This window comes from Corylus avellana, chromosome ca5, assembly GCF_901000735.1.
Source record: "Corylus avellana chromosome ca5, CavTom2PMs-1.0".
NCBI lineage: Eukaryota > Viridiplantae > Streptophyta > Magnoliopsida > Fagales > Betulaceae > Corylus > Corylus avellana.
In genome coordinates this window covers 30,096,300-30,113,491 of record NC_081545.1, presented here as the reverse complement: position 1 = coordinate 30,113,491, position 17,192 = coordinate 30,096,300, and the positions used below count along the sequence as shown (strand labels likewise).

Sequence of the window (17,192 nt, the reverse complement as noted above, 5' to 3'; positions counted from 1 at the left end):
AAAATCTGAAAATTATTATGAATGTAAAATTGATAATGATATCTGTCCCTACAGCGTGCGTGTCACGTACATGCTTGAAATAAGATACAGAATCCGAAGTTCCAACCGACACGTCTCATATGACATTCATGTGTCCTAGAATTCAATCTAGACGAATCTGCATGAGGTCACCATAATTAATTGCAAGAGATATTTTTCCTAAAATAATATCAACACCTTGACTTTCCTATTTTGCCGTCAAATATGACCAACTACTTATTGCATTCTTTGGCTATGGTGGCCGTGAGAGTTTTATGCTCATCATTTTTATTAATGAGATTGATTTGCATTTCATTTTAGAAAGAAACAAAAAAAAACAAGAAAAAAAAAAAAAAAAAAAAACTTATTGCATTCTTCATAACCGGCCAAAATGTGTGTAAAAGAAAGAAAGATCTCTTTGTTTTTGAATAGAATATTCTTCATTTTCAATGAATTAGATAATATTCAGTTAATTATAGTGGAAGGGTATTTTTGTCTTTTCGCTTTTTGAGAAGACAAAAAGACTTTTTTTTTTTTTTTGAAAATAATAGCATCATCAATTCATTAAATGATCAAAAGAGGAGAAGTAAAACAACTCCCATAGTACAGATTCACCATTACAGTCCGGAGAGCAAGAACACCTCCGCCCAACTCAAATCTGTCCTCTCCCAAATGGTCTGAAATGGACAATAGCTAGCGCCACCTTAACAGGCTACACCCACCACTGTCCTCATTAGGTTCTTCGAAGCCAGAATTAAGCACGGAGGGAAGTGTCAATTGCTGCAGAGAAATGCAAAACAATGCCTCATTGGCCTGGAGTAGGTTGCTCTAGTAAAACAATTCCTTGAATGCATTCAGGAAAGCCTTCAACCCACATTCTATCCATAGAAGAAGAAACTGCAAGTTGTGCCAAGGCATGGGCGGCAGCATTCCCCTCACGTCTGACATGCTCCATCCTCCAGTGAGAAAAAGCTCGAACACCTTCATGAATAACCACCATCACATGCCCATTTTGACCATAATTGTCCCCCATAGTCTTCACAGCATCCACCACCACCTTGGCATCTCCCTCTAGATGAACTTGCAAAAAGCCCATCTCTGTACAAACCTGAATAGCAGCAAAGCTGCTTGGGTTTCTGCTGCCATCGGGGAAAGAAAGCCCCTTAAAAATTTGTTGCGCATCACTTTTACGTGTCCATTATGGTCCCTAACAATAACGCCAAAACCCATCCGCCCATTCATCTGATCCAAGGCCGCATCCCAATTGGCTTTAACCCACCCATATCCCAGAACTTCCCACCGCGTTAAGGAAGGAGCCAGTTCCACTACTAGAAATGCCTCCCTAGATAACTGGACTTGTTTATACTCCTCTATAGCTCGGGCAGTCCGCTGCACCAGATCACGTGGATGGGTAAAAACACCCCCATGGAAAGCCTCGTTCCTTCTCAACCAAATACGTTGTGCAAGCCCCACAAAATGGAGAAGTTCCTCCTCCGAACAAACATTAAAAATGCCTTCTACTACCTGCATAAAATCAGGACCATAGAAGTTGCTTTTCTGGATTTTCATCGGACCCATACTCCATACATCACTAGCAGATGGACATTGCCAAAGAATATGAAAACCTATTTCCATCTCGGGTTCACAAAAAGGGCACAAGGAATCCATGATGACTCTCCTCTTGGTTAGATTTTCTCGTGTGGGAAGACTATCATGACATGCTCTCCAAAGAAAATGTTTTTCAACATTCGGAACCAGTAGTGCCCACAACTTCCTCCACACCTCTCGTACACCCCCTTGATTGGAACTTCCCGCCAAAGATTGAGCAACAAGATCTTGGTGAATATAATAAGCACTACGGACCGAGAAAATACCATTAGCCGTCCCCCTCCAAATAATCATATCTCCCTGATTTGTACAGCTAATGGGAATGGATTGAATCATAGTAATCTCTTCCCTGGAAAACAAAATTTCCAGCAATTGTGTTTTCCACCACTTCGTACTTACATCAATGAGTTCATAGACTTTTGCTTTTGAGTCTAACAATCTTGAAGGGGATAAAATTCTGAACATGGGTTGATGTGGGAACCACCTATCTTTCCAAATCCGCACAGAAGACCCATTCCCCGCACGCCATACTAACCCCTCTTTAACAATATCACTAGAACTGTGAATACTCCTTCAGGCAAAAGAAGGGCGGTGTCCCATCCGGGCTTCTAAGATAGAACCTTCCAGGTAATACTTGGCCTTCATAATACTAGCAAGCAAACTATCCGGATGATACCATAGACGCCAAAATTGTTTTGCCAATAATGCTTTATTGAAACTGTGGAAATCCCGAAAGCCCATGCCACCCGTAAACTTCGATTTGCCCATCCGGCTCCATTCATCCAATGAATTTTCTTATCATTTTTTTGATGTCCCCACCAAAATCTTTGCATTAGCGAATTAATCTCCTAACACAAAGTCTTTGGAAGGAGAAAGATGCTCATGCTATATGTGGGGATCGCCTGTACTACAGACTTAAGTAAAATTTCCTTCGCCGCCTGAGGAAGAAATTTCAACTTCCAATCTTGCAACCTTTTCCACACTCTGTCAATGATGCTCCTAAAAGTAGAAATCCGTGATTTACCCACCAAGGCTGGAAGGCCTAGATAGGTATCATATCTCTACGTAGTAGGAATTCCGGCCTTTTCCAATAAAACATCTCGGTCCCCCTTATTCGTATTCTTGCTGGAAAAAAAAATAGAGGTTTTATGGTTATTAAGCCTCTGACCCGACGCCTCCTTATACATCCATAAAATATTTGTCAAGCACTCCCATTGAGCAAGAGTAGACCGACAAAAGAGTAAACTATCATCCGCGAAAAAAATGTGGCTTATATGAGGACCCCTCTTAGACGTAGGGACTCCCGTTAAACTGCCTTCATTCGTGGCTTTACTCAACAAAGCACTTAGGCCCTCTGCACAGATAAGAAATAAATAAGGGGATAAAGGATCCACTTGCCTCAATCCCCTCTCCGGCTTGACGACCCCATAAGGTTGGCCATTCACCAAAACAGAATACTGAACCGTGGTGACACACATCATCATCAATCAGATCCATTTATAATCAAAACCCATCTGCCGCATCACAGCTTCAAGATAGCCCCATTCCACCCGGTCGTATGCTTTGCTCATATCCAATTTCACTGCCATAAAACCTTTTTTCCCCTTCAATCTAGATTGCATTGTATGAAGGGTCTCATACTCTTCTATTATAACCCGTTGGATATTATTTAGTTCTCTTAAAATGGAAAGAATCTTAGCTTTCTTTTATTTCGTTTTTAAGAGGTAGCTTTCTTTTGTTTCATTTTTAAGTGGTAGCTCAATCGGCTAGGATCATGCCTAATGAAGCGGAGGTCACTAGTTCGAATCCCCCTCCCCTTCTTATGCGGATATATATATCAAAAAAAAAAAAAAAATCCTTTTGTTTCCTGCCTCTCCTAATATTCGTATTTATTGCAATTAATAGTCGTTATTGTTATTATTATTATTATTATTATTATTTTTTTTTTTTTAGAATAATAGTCGTTATTAGTTATGTCAACTTCTAATTGAAAACTTAGAAAAAACCCTAAGCCTTGTGAAACCCTAAGCCCCCCTCCAGAGCGCCGCCACCTCAGGGGATGAGGGATGCCCGTTGCCTGCATCCCTCCTCCCTTCCTTGCTTCCCGATTTTTGTTTTAGGTTTGTTTTTGTCTTTAGTTTTTTCTGTTCTATTGTGCTTGTGTACTCTCTCGGTGGGTACTACTTTTGTGGGCTTTCACTCAAATTCTCCCCCTCGCTGTTTGTTTGTGTATGCCGCCGATCTCCTCCGCGCTCGCTTCACTGCTCACCGCTCGTTGTCGGGTCTTTTCACGCGCCCCTCCCGCGCCAAGCTTTTTGTGCCACCTTCCGCGGCGGTTTCTGGCCATCTCGCGATCGGCCTCCTCCGGCTGCCGTGACCCGCTTTGAGTGTTTTTCGCATTTAATTTCCTATTTTGTTGTTTTTCTGTTTTGTATTTCCTTTAAGTTCCCCTGTAATTGGTTTTATTGGCTGTAATTTTTTTTCCTGCATTAGTTTTATTGTTCCTTTTATTTTCCTGTATGGTTTTATTTATGCTTGTAATAAGGCTTTCTTCTCTTGCTTTGTTGTGCCTGGTTGCTGCCCGATATTACTGGTCCAAACCTTTGGGTTGTGGATGTGAAATTTATCCTGGCTTTCGAGTCGAGGAGGATGAGTATCGGCTTGTGGGTTTTGCTCTCAAGGCCGAGGAATAAGTATCGGTTTGGGGGTTTTGCTCTCAAGGCCGAGGAATAAGTATCGGCTTGGGGGTTTTGCTCTCAAGGCCGAGGATTAATAAGCACTACCTATGCATTAGATGGTGTTTGTTTAATGCAGATGTGAGTTTTCAACCTGATATTTAGTCATAGGTTAACGGATGCTGTGTTTTGGTTGATTTGGTCTGTTGTTGATGACTATATCTTTAGCTTCGGCTATGATTTACTTCAGAGCTTTTAGCTCTGTTTGTAAGAACTTTAGGCTCGCAACTTTTATCAATGAATAAGTATGATATGTTCCTTTATTTCTCAATTTTTCATCATCTTTATTTATATATTTTTTAAATTTACCATTAAATTATAAAAATTTGATAAAAAATATAGATAAAAAATAAATGAGAGATAGAAAAATAACAAGTCTTTATATTAAAAGCTGTCGCAGAATCCTTGAAGACCATAGATTAAAAATGGCAGTAGAATTTTGTCAATGACTCACTGTCCATATGGAAATATTGGTGTTTGGTTGATCAAGTTTTTTTTTTTTGAGAAAAGGTTGATCAAGTTATGGACTAGGGGTGTTAATGCGGGCAGTTAAAAATTGCCCGCTAACCGCTAACCACTATAACCGCTTAACCGCTTAATCGTATTAACCGCTAACCGCCGTACCGCTATAACCATCTAGTGGTTAGTGGTTATTGGGTTTAGCTAACCGTCTTTTTATATAATATATTTTTATAATTATAATTATAAAAATATTTATACATATAACATAATCACTTGATCATTAAATCACAATTTTTTTATAAAAATAATTAAATCACAATTTGAGTATTAATATATTATCACTATAATTTATATGATTATATCACATGATCAAATGATTTAATGATCAATTGATATATATATATAATATGACATAACTCATAAGTATAGTAATTTATATTGATACAACAATTAAATATCTAGAGACTTATTTCCAATGTATGTTATAAACTTATAAGTCTATATAAGTCTACATATGCATATGAATAATATAAATGTATAATATAAATACTTAATCATATGATTCAATGACAATTCAAATACTTTATTTAAGACTTCAAGTGAATCATATTATTAATGTACAATGATGATATGATTCGTATAATATCAAATTAAGTAATTGACACTGAATTAAACAATGACCAATATGTTACTTAATAAACACAATTTAAGTATTAATGTATTATCATTATATGTTGTGACAGTTGTCTGAATTCTGAACTTTTTTTTATATGTTGCGTTGAATTTTATTTTTTTTATATGTTTTTTTTTTAAAAAAAAGTTAAAGTAAATGTAAATTTTGGGTCAAATATTTTTGATTTTTCAATACGGGCCCTTTTTATAGGAATTGGGCCCAAGAAGACACTAAAAATTCAAAACAAATAAAAAATAAATAAAAAAAGGTAAAAAAAAAAGAAGCCCAAAAAGCCCTAAAGAAAGCCCAAAAAAAAGCCCAATTTTAAAAAAGCGGTTAGCGATTGCAGTTAGTGAAATCTACTAACCGCTAAGGCGGTTACGGTTAGCGATTTTTGCCAATAACCGCTAACCGTAAACACCCCTATTATGGACCATTAATAAGGGTCCCTATCTTGAACTCCTAGCTTAGAAAAAAAAATAAAAAAGGATAAAACCGATATAGAGCGTTTTTCTAGATTCAAGATTTTTATATTTTATATTAATTTTATTAAATAAATTTTTTTTAGGTTGAAATCAAATTATTTAGATTTCGTTGTCTTTTTTTTTTTTAACATGTCCACACAAGAGAAGGGGGAGGGGGATTCGAACTAGTAACCTCCACTTCATGAGGCGGAGTTCATAGCTGATTGATAAGTTATTGATAAGTGTCAATAAAATTAAATAAATAAATAATAACTTATTGATAAGTGTCACTGTGTCAGCATATATAATAAATACTGAAATCCTTATTTTAAAAATAATGATCGAGGAGAATTTTAAAATATTCTACTATAAAATTATCTTAAAGTTTTTTTAAAGCATCTCAATATTTATTACTTTTATCAATTATCAATAAACTTTTATAGAATATAAATAGTATCACAATCAAGCTTTTGATATGCGAGTATGCAAGTTTAGACACAACATGGATTTTTTTCTTTTCTTATTTTTTTTTAAGAGAAGAACGAGGGGGTGGAGGAGGAAACGGTGAGGCACGTGGTTAGGAAAATATGAGGAAGTGCTTGCGGTAGATCTAACTTCCAGACGTCTAGTACGTACTATCAACACAAATGAGAAAAAAACAAAAAAAAAAAAACAAAAACAAAAGAAAATGGTAAAAAATGAGTGGAGGAGGGATGCATGGTGAGAGATGGGAGAAGGAGGGGATGTCGGGAGGAGAGGAGCTAACGGAGATATATATGGGGAGTGAGAGATTTCAGAGAGTTTTTATATTAATTACCTCTATTATGGAATTTTTATATTTAATTTGTCGTAGTTATTATTTTTTTTTTTTTTTTGATATGTCCACACAAGAGAGGGAGGGAAGATCGAGTTACTGATCTCCGCTTTATGAGATATAATCACCAACCGTGTCATAAAAGAAAAGAAGCAAGAAACTCTTCTTTTTTTACATACAGACACAATAAAAAGAAAATATTTTTAATGCATGGCATAAAAGAAAAATATTTTTCGTTAGACCATTATTTTACGTTGCAGTCGTCGTAAATACTGTAATCATCAGCTTTGGTGAGGACCCGGGGAAGTTCATATCACAAGAGGAGGGGATGTCGGGAGGAGAGGAGCTAACGGAGATATATATGGGGAGTGAGAGATTTCAGAGAGTTTTTATATTAATTACCTCTATTATGGAATTTTTATATTTAATTTGTCGTAGTATTTTTTTTTTTTTTTTTTTTATATGTCCACACAAAAGAGGGAGGAAAGATCGAGTTACTGATCTCCGCTTTATGAGGTATAATCACCAACCGTGTCATAAAAGAAAAGAAGCAAGAAACTCTTCTTTTTTTACATACAGACGCAATAAAAAGAAAATATTTTTAAGAAAAATATTTTTCGTTAGACCATTATTTTACGTTGCAGTCGTCGTAAATACTGTAATCATCAGCTTTGGTGAGGACCCGGGGAAGTTCATATCACAAGTACAATTTAAGTGATGTGGAAATGAGATGGATGGCAAAGTGACCATGATGATTGACGGCCATGAGTTGCTGGGTGACATCACTGATTCCCATAGTGCAAACAAGAGAGCTATTTGCCTAGAGAAATGTTAAATATCCTAAATATTTGTTTTAAAAGTTAATTTTTAAATAATGTATTATTATTTTATGTATTAGTGACATATTTTTTAAAATAATAAATTTAGAATTTTTAGTAAAAAAATTTAGAATGTATAGCACTTCTCATTTGCCTATATAAGGCAACGTACACCATCCTAACTAATAAAAAATAAAAATAAAAAAATAAAAAAGAAAAGATAAGTTAAGAGAATATATAATCCAATAAATCGGACGTTGTTAAGGAGACGTGCATGAACTTGTAACTTATGCGAAGATATCAATGGAAGTATTTCGAAGGTGTGTGTCCACGTACGTGCACTCCACACACAACAAATTACAGAAAGAAAAGTCGGAAATCTGGCATGGTCTGAAACACATGTTGATTCTGTGGATGTTGGACATCCACGTAAGCGTCTAGGACTTTAGGAAACTGCCTTTATAAAGAAGAAAGTGAAGAAAGTGCATATTAATTACAAAACTAATACAAGTAGTCCAAGGTGCTTTCTAGTACTCATGGAGGGCAGTAGCTCTTGTGTGAGAAAAGGTGCATGGAATGAAGAGGAAGATATTCTTCTGAGGCAGTGCATCGAGAAGCATGGAGAAGGAAATTGGTACAAAGTTCCTTCCAGAGCAGGTAATCTTTTTTTTTTTTGCGGGAACCCGATAAAATGAGAAGTACGTAAGTTCTGTTTCCCATAACGCAATCTTTATTGGAGATTTAAAAGTTAATAAATTGCAATTTGGTGCAGGAATAAATAGGTGCCGGAAAAGCTGTAGACTGAGGTGGTTGAACTACCTAAGGCCAAATATCAAGAGAGGAGGCTTCAAAGAAGATGAAGTTGATCTAATGATGAGGCTCCACAAGCTCTTAGGCAACAGGCAAGTCTAAGTTAACCATCAAATTAATATCTTAATTATTCTTTCTTTTTCTTTTGGGAAAAATATAAATCTCTCTCTATATGGTCATGTTGGCATGAATCCCATCTCTTACTAAATGCATGGGAAATCCAGCAATGCATGTTGCATATTTTGATGTGTTGGATGCATGGCTTATTTCATTAATTAAGTAGTATTATCATTAGAATTTCAAGTAAACAGCGTTGCATCACAATTGAGTGAAATCCATACTTTCCTTAAAAGCTCTTAATTGCTAATTAATTAAATTACATCTAATTTCATATATATATTTTCCATTTTTGTAGATGGTCACTGATTGCTGGTAGACTTCCGGAAAGAACTGCTAATGATGTGAAGAACTATTGGAACACACACGTGCGCAAGAAGGAAATTCCGTGCATTAGCAACATGAAAGAAAAAGCACAAGATATTGTGAAAGTAAATGTGATAAAACCTCGACCTCGAACAGTCTCCAAAAAATTGACTTGGTTATGTGATAAACTTACAACTGCAGAAAGCTTTGATCCAGTGAACAAAGATCACGTGGAAGGTGATCATGAAAAAGCGCCCTTAAGCACCATAAATGACGAACCCAACAGAGTTCTTAGGGCTGAAAAAATAGCACCAGAAATAAAAATAGGGGACACTTTTGATGAGGATGGTCCGAGTTGTTTGGCTGACTTTTCTTTTGACATGAATCTCTGGGATTTTCTTTATGCAGAACAATAAATAATGATCTAATTGGTCTTTCGCTCTTATGTTGAAATGTATCATCTCACGTACGTATTAGAATAAGTAAATCAAGGATGGATTGTTAGGATAAGAAGAATTTACCTATAAATAATTTCAGTGTTTAAAACAATGTAGTGTAAATTTATTTTTGATTGCCTAAGTTTTGTACTTAGGCTATAATTCAAAGTCCGGTTAATCTGGCCGGAAGAACCGAGGAGCTTGGTCAATATGGTCAATCGATCATAGATGGTTCGAAAGAGCTATTTAAATTTAAAACGAATAATGCTCCACTCACTCCCATTTATTTATACAATTTTTATTTTTATTTTTTTAATTAAGAATTTATGTTTTTTTTTTAAATAGTTTTTAATAAAATTTTCAAAATAAAATCGTTTTTTCAATTATTTCTTTTTTCAAATTTATCAGGATATTTTTATTTTATTGAGAAATTTATAAGAGAACATTGACAATGTTTTGGAGAATGAATTGTAAAAATTAAAATTTTAGAGTCCGTTGTCAACTTTAAAGGAGTAAAGTATAATTTTAAAAAAAAATTCAAAGCATGGGTGGTCATAGTCTACCCCTGTCTGGCTGTCTGCACATGGGTTATCACTGCCGGCAGGATTGGGTCAAAGGAAAACGCCGCCAAGTGGGGGGCAAACACCAATAATTTTTTCTGCGTTTCCTTGGCACCATTTAAGACCTGTGTCGAGAAGTTACTTTTCTCGGAGTAAGAAGGAAGGCCAATAAATTTTAAAAAAAACGTTTCTTATCGTTTCACAAAATGTCTTGGAGAGAGAGAGCAACTGTAGCTGTTGGGCGTCGTGGCTCCACGGCGTCCACGCATTAGGGTGGTGTTTGGTAAATGGGTTGGCCTAAAGACTATAGTTTTTTTTTTTTTTTTTGACATGTCCGCACAAGAGGGAAGAGAGGGATTCAAACTAGTGACCTCCACTTTATTAAGTGTGGTCTCAGCAGATTGAACTACCTCTTGGAGACACCTAAACACTATAGTTGATGTAGATTGATGTGAACAAAAAAAAAAAAAAAAGTAAGAATGTTTTGTATAAAAAAAAATAAAAAAGTGGTATGAAAAAGTGAAAAAATTTTGTTTTGTAGTATTTTTTTATTTAAATAATAATAAAAAATGAACGATATGATATAAAAAATAAAAAAGTTAAAATGTTTTGATATTAATTTTTTTTAGAAATGGCGATGAACAGTGCCTAAGCCAACTCCAACTCTTTTAACAAACAAGGCCTAGACGTCGACGTAACGCTTCCCTGTAGTGGAATTCTAGTAATTTACAAAAGGCCGTAGACTGTAATTCGTGCAATACGTCACCGTTTTACATGAGTTCATTATTATTTATTCACAAAAATTTTGATTCATTATTCTTTTTTTTTTATATCACATCAGTTATTTAATTTTTTTATGACACTACGTGGACGTTGCCACTGATTATATGCCGCTATAATGTATATATTACTGAATAAGCAAAATCAGGAAAATCATAATTGAAATCATTGTATACCAAGACTCAACAGTATATTTTATAGTGATCTTTGATGGCTTCTTATAAAACGTTTTAATGGCCTACTGACTCATGCTATTAATTAAATAATTGCATTGAATGTGGATTGTTGATACAAAATATCTATCAAAGCCCAAACCAAAAGACCCACTCCGAATAAGAGGCCCACGGCTCACCAAAACACAAGGCACTAAGCTCAAGTCCTAGCAAATCCTGATACGATTGCCTAATCGTATCAGGTCCGCACTCAAGCATGCGGTTATGCACCATATTGAAATGGTTGCATGCAGACTCACGTAACCCTATGATTAAGGGAGTATGATCACTCTCTAAATAACTCAATATGAGAGTAACAACCCAAATCAGAGAACAACTAACTAAATCTCTATTAAAAGGAGTCTAAATATCCTATCTACTTAAGTCTCCCACTCCCACAAATCAAGGAGTCAAGTGAGAGTCTCACTAGAGTTCACTCACTCACAGCCTCTATAAAAGGAGCCAACCCATGATGTAGATACGTACTCATTTTTACTCTAATCATTATCAAATATTATTATTTCTTATTATCAATCTTATTCGATATATGCTAATAACCAACTGTAAAAAATAAAAATAAAAATCAATACCTTTAAAATGTCATAAAAGGAATGTGATTTTAAGGCTCGTGACCATTTGTTAAAGACAATGTAAAATCCGTATGAAACAAGATTGCCTTAAAGTCAAATGCTATATTGTGCCAATTAGCTAAATCACGTGCCAATTATAGTGCACATGATTTAGTTAAATAAGTCGCTTCTAATCTTATTTTTGGAAGCATTCTCATATAATCTTTCATTCTCTTTTTCATTCAGATTAAGAATGATAAAGATATTTCCCTATAGCCTTTTTTTTTCCTTATTCAATTATTAAAAAATAAAATGTTATATTGTCTTAATTAATAACAAATGGTAATAAACGTTTAAAGATTAGAAACCATAAAAATTGTTATTGAAAAACTGCTAAAAAGATAAAGCAAGTTTGTAACATTACAACAATACTTTTGTTTTTGAAAAATATGGAACTTCCATTGATAAAATTTAATGAGTATAAAGTTCTTACAACATATAGCATACAGCTCTGAAAAATCGTAGCCAAAAGCTATGAAGGGTGCAAAGTCATAAAAGTGACTTCAAGCTTCCACTAATCCATGTACAATTACATTTAAGGAATATATTTGTTTCGTGCAAACTAAATCTAGGATATGGGCAGCTCAAATACAAAACAAAAATAAAAAATAACTAGAAACTAAAAATCATGCCGTGAGAGTTAAGCCCCCACACTGATCTACTATATCCTCAACCCAAAGGCCAAGACAACAAATATATCCTTAACCTAAAGGCCAGGACAAACAAAATAAAAATAAAAACCCACACAAACAGCAGCGGAGGAGCACAACATCGTAGACATCCCTTCGAAAGACACGCATTAGATGAAGAAAACGATCAGATCTAAGGTTGAAGAGATTATATCTAGATCTAAAGCAACCTACCAGAAATGAAAACCGGTAGAGCCTATAGAGAAAGTACCGAGCACTGTTATCATGAAAAGAGATGAGGAAAGATCTAGATCTAGAACTTCTCTCTTTTGAAATTCTTCTTAGTCCATTAATTACAACAGTACTAAATTGGCCAATAGTGTTGATTAAATAAATAAATTTATATTTTTTTACAATTTTAAACTTTTGAAATAAATAATTGTTTAATATAATATTAGAGTTAAAATGTCACTTCATTATTTAACTTTTATTTAAATTAAATATTCCTTGTATTAATTTCCTAACATACTTTTATTAATTATTACCGGAAGGTGACTCTCTAGAATATCCATACCAGATATTCTGCTTCTCGTCAACTGTCCTCCAACCTGGAAAGCCTTTAAAGTTCGTCGAAGGGCTAATTATGGAAGAGCTCACTTGCCGGCGCGTGCCGTTGCCGGTAAATGTGCTTCCATCTCACCAAACTTTTTTGGTTTTATTCCTACTTCTAGGCTAGCAGTACGTAGTACTCCAATTCTAAGTTACTTTTTTGCAAAGCCTTTAAAGCTAGCTGAAGGGGAGTAATGCTATTCAGCAGCATTCCATGCGCATCTTTTGCCGCGTGCTTTCAGCATTTTTTTTTCTAAAAAAAAATTTTTATTAAAAGGCTGGTTAACCCAAGTTGGGTTAACCAGCCTTTTTGCGGACAGGATGCGCATGGAATGCTTCTGAATAGCATTACTCAGCTGAAGGGCTAATTATGGAAGAGCTCACTCGCCGGCACTGGCCGTTGCCGGTAAATGTGCTTCCATCTCACCAAACTTTTTCGGTTTTATTCCTGCTTCTTCTAAGCTAGCAGTATGTAGTGAATAGTGATCCAATTCTAAGTTAATTTTTTTGATTTTGTCCTTTATATTTATAAAATATTGATTAAGTAATTAAATTTATTTATTTTTATTAATTTAAAATTTTAAAATAATTAATAATTTAATATAATATTAAAACTAAAAATACGTCTTACCTAATAAAAAAAGAGTTTCAAACCAATGTAAGAGATAATATTAAAATATTAAATTTGTGTTTCTTAATTCCACACACATGTGACATGACACAACAAAAGAGATAGGATATGTGGCATGGTCTGAAACACATGTTAATTTTGTGAATGTTGGACACCCACGTAAGCGTACGTCTAGGACTTGGGGAAACAGTCTATATTAAGCAAGTGCATGGTGAAAAACTATAATCATAGACTCACCAAGTGGCCTGAGGAGCAGTATACGCCAAGGTGCTTTTTTAGTACTCCTGGTGGGGGTCTCCATGGAGGGCACTTTTCGTCTGAGAAAAGGTGCATGGACTGAAGAGGAAGATATCCTTCTGAGGCGGTGCATCGAGAAGCATGGAGAAGGAAATTGGTACCAAGTTCCTTCCAGAGCAGGTAATCTTTTGCAAAACCAACTTCTTCTCTTCTATTTATTTATTTATTTTTTTGCATTAATCCAAGAAAATGAAAAGTAAGTTCTGTTTTTCAATAAAGTGGAGAGATTTACAAGGTTAATAAAAAAAAATTGATGGGTGTTTTTGCAATTTGGTGCAGGAATAAATAGGTGCCGGAAAAGCTGTAGACTGAGGTGGTTGAACTACCTAAGGCCAAACATCAAGAGAGGGGGCTTCAAAGAAGATGAAGTTGATCTAATGATGAGGCTCCACAAGCTCTTAGGTAACAGGCAAGTATAAAATACAACGGGGTAACCCAGGATGGACAAATAGTTAGAAAGCCATCCAATTAATTTCTTAATTATTCTTTCTTTTTCTTAGCAAAAACCATGCAAAATTTCAATCATTTCTCTAAAAATTATAAAAAGAAAGATTATAAACCTCATTCTAATTACATACATTACAGCTAATCATGTTAACGATGGAGAACAAACAATACCCTACCCTTCTACTTTCTTATAAACATGTTTAATAAATATATAGTTAGTTGCGGACTTATTTGAACGTTTTTCTTATATGTATATTTTCTATTTTTGTAGATGGTCACTGATTGCTGGTAGGCTTCCGGGAAGAACAGCTAATGACATAAAGAACTACTGGAATACACACCTGTTCAAGAAGAAAATTTCTTGCATTAGCGACATGAAAGAAAAAGCAAAAGATATTGCGAAAGTGAACGTGATAAAACCTCGACCTCGAACCGTCTCCAAAAGTTTGACTTGGTTATGTGAGAAGCTTACAACTACAGAAAGCTTTGAACCAGAGGACAATGATCACAACATAGCTCAACCATTAACGCTGTCGGAGAATATGATTAAACGGTCGGATGGACTGTTAGATCACAAGGAATTAGGTGATGAAAGAACCCAATGCACCAGAATTGGAATAGACGATGAAACCAGTAGAGTTCTTTGGGCTGGAAAAAGAGCACCAGAAATAGAAGTGGGAGACACTTTTGATGATGATAGTTTGAGTTGTTTGGCAGCCGACTTCTCTTTTGACATGAGCTTCTGGGATTTTCTTAATGCAGAACAAGAAATGATGATCTAATGATGGTCTTTAGCTATTATATTGAAATGTGATTCATCTCCCGCATTAGAATAAGTAAAATCAGATTGTTAGGATTCTATATAATTATAGGATCACTCATTCTATCTAGTAGGATTAAGTCTTATTCTTTTTTCTATTTGTGAATTAAGATATAAGAAGATTTATTTACCTCTCAATAAAGTCAATGCCAGTAGACTTTTCCATTGTGATAACAATTAGTTTGAGTTTTCACAAACACTGCTAAAAATCTGAGTTTATCGTTTAGTTCTTTACATTTCAGTTTTTTAATGCGTTTGATGAGTGTTTTCATGTTTTAAGAGTTATTAAGAATGGAATTTTTTTTTTTAAAAAAAAAAGGAATTTATAAAAAGATGTTATTTCGTCTCCAGGACAAGGACGCATTGGCCATTGGGCACCTCAATAAAAGTAGGCCGGGTCTCATTCAAGCATTGACGGAGATCGAAGAGCCCACAAGGCGGTAGCTTTTTGGGGATTGACAATTTGAAGATATCAATCGACTGAAAATGAAAGTACGGTACACACCGTTAGAATCACTAAACGATTTTTTTTTTTTTTTAAAAAAAAATATATTTTATATATATATTTTTTAACGAATTATTTTTTCATTGATATAATAATCAAATGGGGCAAAATGTTTCATATAATGCAAAAGATACGATTTAGAATTTTTACAACTCAAACATTATCTATGACATACTTAATAGCCTCTTAGGCTATTATAAGACAATATCTACGAAAAGTCATCTTTCAAATCTGTTTAAGATCTACATCAAATTTCAACGAATCATGTTTCTATCCACGACTAAGTCATTGATTCCTTTTTTTTTTTTTGTTATATCTCCACTACTAGTGCTTTATCAATCGCAATTCCCTTCGCTATCTCTACCATAATAACAATTATTCTTTGTGCTTGATAATTCCTTCGTCGTCAGTCTATAGTTTGCTCTCATAAAAGGAACCATAAGAAAACAGAAGGTCAACTGAAAACCAATTCCGTTATTCTTAATGAATTGTGAAAATAAAACCTAAGAAAACGAATAAAGTTTAATGTCACAGATTGCTACTAAAGGCATATCTAAAAAGAATACAATCTTATATAAAAACAACGAAAATACAATAACAAAAACCCAGCATACCCTCACACATTACACGCCACCACCGACCAGCCACGCACGGCTAGACAGCATTTCAAGGACCTTTGACACACGCATCGTGGACGATCTACGGTAGAAGTGAAGAAAATGAGAAAAGGGGGCGGAGAGGTGGGAGTTGTAACTCCCTCTCCACTTTGCTATATTTGAAGACACGTTGATTCCTTTTTACGCCATTTGGGCATGGGGAAGTCTCTTTTAAACTTACTTTACCTCTTTCTTTCAACCCCTTAAAACTGCGTAAAACAAAAAAAAAAACCCTTAAAACCACCGCCACATTGTACCGCCCGGTTGAGAACTCCTTGTCTTTGTGACAAAATCAGCCGGAGATTTGGGCGATTGAATTGGGGAATTAAAGAACTGAAATTGGCGGGGGAATCTGAATGCCAAGATGGGAACCAAATAGAATCATTAGGATTTAGGTTTAGATGGTTTTGAATCAATTTTTTCTTCATTGAGAGCACTCATAGTCTAAATTGTACGTCCCAATGGCCCCACTAAATACTAAAGAGATTTTTTATTTGATTTTATAATTTTTTTTCCTATTAAGATTATGTTTACTTTAGGTTTATTTTTTTTGCAAGTATTTTTCTTCTATAAATAGGTTAGTTTTGTAATATAAAATTGAATCAACAGAATTATATATTATCTCTCAAACACTCTACAGAGTTTATATTTCTTTAAGCATGTGGACTTATTTTGTCTTTTGGTCCAAAGATGTAAACGCTTGTGATTGTTGTTATTAAGTCTTCGCAACATCAATACCCATTGGATTAGAAATTTCAAGAGATTTTTTCACTTGAGAGCAATCTACTTTTGTATGCATGTAAGACCCAATTAACAAGTATAATATTCTAATCAAATGGAGAGTGAATTGATAAATTGAGAGCTCAAACTCACGTTTTTTATTTTCCTACTATATTAAATTACTAATTATCTTAAAAATAAATGAATGTAAGCATTCACCGGTTCATTGAATCTGCATTGATGGAACACCAAAGATCCAAATATATCGAGTCGTGAAAACGTATCTTAAGTGATTGTATCATTGCTAATCAAGTTAAAACAGAAAAAGGAAAGCAAAACAATTAGTCCTACCATGCCGGTCCCATCTTGGACTAATTTTCGATAATATGACCTTTTTTTTTCTTTTTTTTTTAAAAAAAAAAAAGAAAAAAAAGA

The 17,192-nt window shown here is 34.7% G+C and overlaps 2 protein-coding genes across 2 annotated transcripts; both read left to right on the top strand.

Moving 5' to 3' along the window:
* The first annotated feature begins 8,106 nt into the window (after positions 1-8,106).
* Positions 8,107-9,374, top strand: LOC132182455 (transcription factor MYB114-like). Its single transcript, XM_059595707.1, has 3 exons — positions 8,107-8,249; positions 8,365-8,494; positions 8,818-9,374. The coding sequence occupies exons 1-3, from the start codon at positions 8,129-8,131 to the stop codon at positions 9,239-9,241; spliced, it is 675 nt and encodes a 224-aa protein (XP_059451690.1). The 5' UTR covers positions 8,107-8,128; the 3' UTR covers positions 9,242-9,374.
* Positions 9,375-13,568: 4,194 nt separating this feature from the next.
* Positions 13,569-15,023, top strand: LOC132182339 (transcription factor MYB114-like). Its single transcript, XM_059595557.1, has 3 exons — positions 13,569-13,729; positions 13,889-14,018; positions 14,328-15,023. Exons 1-3 carry the CDS (start codon positions 13,612-13,614, stop codon positions 14,836-14,838), a joined length of 759 nt encoding a protein of 252 aa, XP_059451540.1. The 5' UTR covers positions 13,569-13,611; the 3' UTR covers positions 14,839-15,023.
* The last annotated feature ends 2,169 nt before the right edge of the window (positions 15,024-17,192 follow it).